Source organism: Anneissia japonica, unplaced genomic scaffold, assembly GCF_011630105.1.
Source record: "Anneissia japonica isolate Jap-2015-1 unplaced genomic scaffold, ASM1163010v1 scaffold284860_len1800451_cov186, whole genome shotgun sequence".
NCBI classification, from domain to species: Eukaryota; Metazoa; Echinodermata; class Crinoidea; order Comatulida; family Comatulidae; genus Anneissia; species Anneissia japonica.
Window position 1 is genome coordinate 58,019 of NW_022706010.1, and position 5,126 is coordinate 63,144.

Consider the following 5,126-nt stretch of genomic DNA (forward strand, 5'->3'; position numbering starts at 1 on the left):
AATAAATATCAAATATCTTTGCCGAAGGGGGGACCTCTCATCTAATCGAATTGATTTTTAGCTTAACAGATTCTGTAGTTTGATTAATCTATTTTTATGTAAAGAAACAGCAGTTACAATCGCCCACGCGTTCAGAAATGAGACTGATTTTTGTGTCTATTTGTGTCTACTATGTTATGATCTGGCAGTTAAAAGATGGAAAGGGTAAATCCGGTGGAGGTGCATGATATCTCATGTGTCACCTTAAGTACCTTATTAGGTCTACTGTACAAAAGTCATAAACAAAAAATACACCACACATTTCCTGATAATTGAATCCCATGTGGATACTTTATTAATAGGCCTAAACCAAGGAGGTTAAAATAAATTCTATTTTAACCTCCTTGCCTAAACATAGTACAGTTAATTCCTTGAGTTAAGGCAGTAATAGTGCATAGACACACGCTCCTGCTGGGATCCTCTTTATTTTTGTAATCGCAAAATTGTGTAAATAGGTAGGAGTCAGACTGAAAGAGAAAAAAATCTATATGTTGTATTACTGATCTTTCTTAAGAAAGGAAAAGTTGTTTGACGAAAAACTTGGGAACGGTGAAAGAGACACAGATTTTTAAATATATAAAAACTGGGAGGAAAAGGTGTAAAAAAGGGCGGGTACGTCCCCCTTTCCCCCATTTTCTAAATATTCAAAAATCTGTGTCTCATTCACCGTTCCCAAATTTTTTCAAAACTTCAAAATTAACAATAACATGAAATTATAGCTGAATAAATAAGCAACACGTTACAAAAAAAAAACAGCCACAAAAATCGGACAATATTAAAGATGTTACGTTAAAAAACTGCTCAAACAAGCATTTTTGCAAGCATTTCGCACTGTTTAGCGAATTCGGGCCGGACTGTTGGAACACAAAGCAAATTGTAATTTAGGCCTATAAACCCAGTTATTTTGTCTTCGGTTTGCTGCTGCCGCTGCAGCTGCATTCTATCCATAGACTCTTCTAAATGTTTTAAATACTCATATTGTTCTTTCCTAACCTTCTCCTGGGCCTCAGCAATTTTCTGCCTGAGGGAGCTGTCCGAGTTTAGTTTTAGTTCATGTTCAAGCATTTCCAGGAGTACGTTGTCATTATCAGACAAATATCCTTCCATGGGTTTTGAAGTTACAGTTTCAAGTCCTTGCTTCTGCGTGAAGTCTTGTCCACCAACTATCATTTTATTAATGTCTTCCGTAATCTTCTCAATCTCACCGTCCTCAAGATGCAGGTCAAAATTTGCAATGTTTTTTACGTCGTATTCGCTGCTGTCTGCGTCCGATTCTTGTTTTGTCACAGGAAGTGCAGATGATACGACGACAGCCGTCAAGAAGACCACCAATGGGATCATTCTGTTAAAACACAAAAATCGTGAAATTGAAATCAAGCATAAATATAATTCAACTGCAATAGATGTTGGTATACGAATAGAACGCTTCCTTTGAATTGACATTAATTGGGAATTATGTAAAGGAATGAGTGTCGAAGTTTACGTCACCCTAAGATTTTTGTTATCGAATTTGAATAAACTTCTTTTAAAGGTTTATCAAAGTAAAATATTCCTTAACAAATTAACATATTTGATTCTTTTTTTTCTCAGTATGGCTATTTTCTTGTGACTTTCCAAAAGAGATAGGCCTATCATCGGTCTCATTTAACAATGTGAATTCAACCCCAAATTAAGTTGGAATTTGGCTTATTCAAAAGAATCACGAAGGAAATAAGTAGGCCTAAAAGTTTCACTTCAGTAGGTCTAGGCCGGCCTATAGCATCGTGAAGAAGAAGAAGAACTGCTCGGATATTTTTATTTTTCTTATATATTTATACTTATTTGTGTGCTATATGGATACAATATCTGAAATAAAAGTTGATTGGATTTTAACACTGAAAAAAAATATTGAATACCAAGACTCGTTTCGAACTCACAACCTTTCTTTAGAACACATCCTCAATCGAAGGTCGCGAGTTCGAATTGCTACTCCGTGTTAATTTTCTTTTTTAATGAACATGGATAACAACTGTTTGACAAAATGGAAAAAAAAAATACGCGATTTAAACTTGTTAAATACGCGATTCGAACTCACTACCTTAAGTTCTTTAGAACACATACTTAAGTATATGCCCCCACCCCAAGATTTAGATATCGAATTTGATTAAACTTCTATGACTATAAATTGTGCTTTTCCAGATACTGAAACAGATAGTACCAGTCTTATTTTACAAAGTGAATTCAACCCCAAATAAGTTTGAAATTAGCTTATACAAAATTATGAAATAAATATTCGCCTAAAAGGTTCGCTTCAGTACCGTATGTCCTGTACACAGTTAAGAAGTTATTGTGTTCAGTACTTAAAACGGGACCTAAAACATAAGGTCCATGTAGAAAAGATTAAAATGCATTGACAATTCAACCCTAAGTAACAAGGGTTATTTTATACAACGTTTGAATGTAATTTATTAGAATAAATGTGAAACTTACGTCTTTGGAAGCTGCAATAAACTAATATGAAATTGTAATACTGGAATGCTGAAATAAACTGAAGAAAGATCACCAATGCTCTCCCACATATATGATAATTGTCGACTGCAAGTGCATTAAATAGGCTCTCAGCAAGGAGGCTCTCAGTTCTCATTCCGACCAATAATCTCATGTATCTGATAATTCCACCAATGAGATTTAAGAGCGATGATATCTGAAACTGCATATCTCCTAAAACCCAGACAATCATCGGAGTTATTACTATCATATCCCGGGATTAATGGTTTAACGGTAATTTACACGTATAAATTCCAAAGAAAGCCACCACATTAAATTGGTAACAACAGGTACACTCCAGCCCTAGTAACCTTTGGTAAACTACAAGAAAGGTTATTCAATCAGGCAGTCAATGAGTCACAAACAGGTAGTTGATGAGTCAATGTGTGTCGATAGATAGAAGAGAGAATACAAAGATTGTTAGGAGTGATTACAAAAGTGATTTAAGGAGATCAGAAGAATACTTATAACAGAGAAGAATATTTAGATTCAGAAAAGAATCTTATAGAAAAGACTTAAAACAAGAAGATTGATGGTGATTACAATATAAGAAAACAAGAAACTAAAGTCTACCGAATGTAGGCCTAATTTGACTTCTATCATCTTGCGAGTCAACAAAGACCCCCAACACACCTTCATATATTCGACATCGAACACAGTAAAACATTTTACTTGTACTGGCAATGTTTGTTCAGGCCCCGAAACCTCTATTCAGAAATACCGGGATAATGTCCAGCGGGGGATATTTTTACATCTAAAATTTTCTTAGGCCTAGATTAAGATTTTTTTAAAGAATTAATTATATTATTACATGTTAAAAGTTTGTTTCCAATGTAATTCATTACATCTCATTTTCATATTTTCATTTATTGTTGATACTTTAATTTTTTCTATAATTACAGTATACATATGAATGTGACTGTGAACTAATTCAAAATCATAAATTAAACAATTAATCATTTAATGTATATTAAAACGGTTGCTTTTAATATTAAGTTTATCATCTAGTTCGTTATTTTACTCCACCCAAAGCAAGATTTTACAGAATAATTATAACTTCTGAGAGATAATTAAGTGAAGGTCGCCAAAAATCTAATTTTAATTTCAATATTTTTTAAAAATCGAACACTAGGTCCCTCGCGATGCACAGAGCATCTGATCAATTTATACAAGTTGACAGATGTTGCCTACCTATAAGAAAGATTCTAGATTCAAGAACACTTTATTGTCATTTTAAAATAGGAATTTGTTTTTTCTTTGCAGCAGTCTTGGTTAAAAAGGGTAAAATTACATCAAAACTTACAAAAAAAAAAAAAAAAAAAAAAAACAAACAAATTGACAATGGCGAAAAATACGTTAAGATATTAACAAATAGTAAAATGTCAATTTTAATTTAATGCCATTTCAGCATTAGATTAAAACTATAAAAACCTAGCATTTTGCTATAAAATGATGACAGTATTTTAATACAAACAAAACATGTGTTACAGTATGCTTATTCCTTCATTAAGAGCAAGAAACACGAACACATTAGGCCTATATAATGCAATGTGAATAACAATGAGCGTGCGCCTATTATACTTAACGAGGGGATGGATATTGTGAAATATATATATAAAAAAAAGATGTGGCCTCTTAATTAAATTAAACATATGTTATGAACACACAGGGTACAATGTGCGATGCATTATTTCAGTAAACCTATTAAATGTCCAGGTGAATACGTTAGATATTAAACAACAGTCTGCTGGTATATATTTAGTATTATTATTTAGTAAACTTTGATGGATATTGTGAAATATATATATTTAAAAAAAGAAGTAGCCTCTTAATTAAATTAAACATATGTTATGAACACACAGGGTACAATGTGCTATGCATTATTTCAGTAAACCTATTAAATGTCCAGGTGAATACGTTATATTTTAAACAACAGTCTGCTGGTATACATTTAGTATTATTATTTAGTAAACTTTGATGGATATTGTGAAATATATATATATAAAAAAAAGAAGTAGCCTCTTAATTAAATTAAACATATGTTATGAACACACAGGGTACAATGTGCTATGCATTATTTCAGTAAACCTATTAAATGTCCAGGTGAATACGTTAGATTTTTAAACAACAGTCTGCTGGTATACATTTAGTATTATTATTTAGTAAACTTTGATGGATATTGTGAAATATATATATATAAAAAAGAAGTAGCCTCTTAATTAAATTAAACATGTGTTATGAACACACAGGGTACAATGTGCTATGCATTATTTCAGTAAACCTATTAAATGTCCAGGTGAATACGTTAGATTTTTAAACAACAGTCTGCTGGTATATATTTAGTATTATTATTTAGTAAACTTTGATGGATATTGTGAAATATATATATATATAAAAAAAGAAGTAGCCTCTTAATTAAATTAAACATATGTTATGAACACACAAGGTACAATGTGCTATGCATTATTTCATTAAACCTATTAAATGTCCAGGTGAATACGTTAGATTTTTAAACAACAGTCTGCTGGTATATATTTAGTATTATTATTTAGTAAACTTTG

The 5,126-nt window shown here is 31.8% G+C and overlaps 1 protein-coding gene across 1 annotated transcript; it reads right to left on the reverse strand.

Moving 5' to 3' along the window:
• Positions 1-514: 514 nt before the first annotated feature.
• On the reverse strand, positions 515-2,947 carry LOC117106040. Its single transcript, XM_033247380.1, has 2 exons — positions 2,509-2,947; positions 515-1,381 (listed from the first exon to the last, which is right to left on the reverse strand). The coding sequence occupies exons 1-2, from the start codon at positions 2,595-2,597 to the stop codon at positions 841-843; spliced, it is 630 nt and encodes a 209-aa protein (XP_033103271.1). The 5' UTR covers positions 2,598-2,947; the 3' UTR covers positions 515-840.
• Between the last annotated feature and the right edge of the window lie 2,179 nt (positions 2,948-5,126).

Excerpts from the sequence above, each read along its gene's own strand:
- LOC117106040 (XM_033247380.1), bottom strand. The coding sequence starts at position 2,597 with ATGTGGGAGAGCATTGGTGATCTTTCTTCAGTTTATTTCAGCATTCCA. Across the intron at positions 1,382-2,508 it reads TTATTGCAGCTTCCAAAGAC|AATGATCCCATTGGTGGTCT; the intron begins GTAAGTTTCACA and ends GTGTTTTAACAG.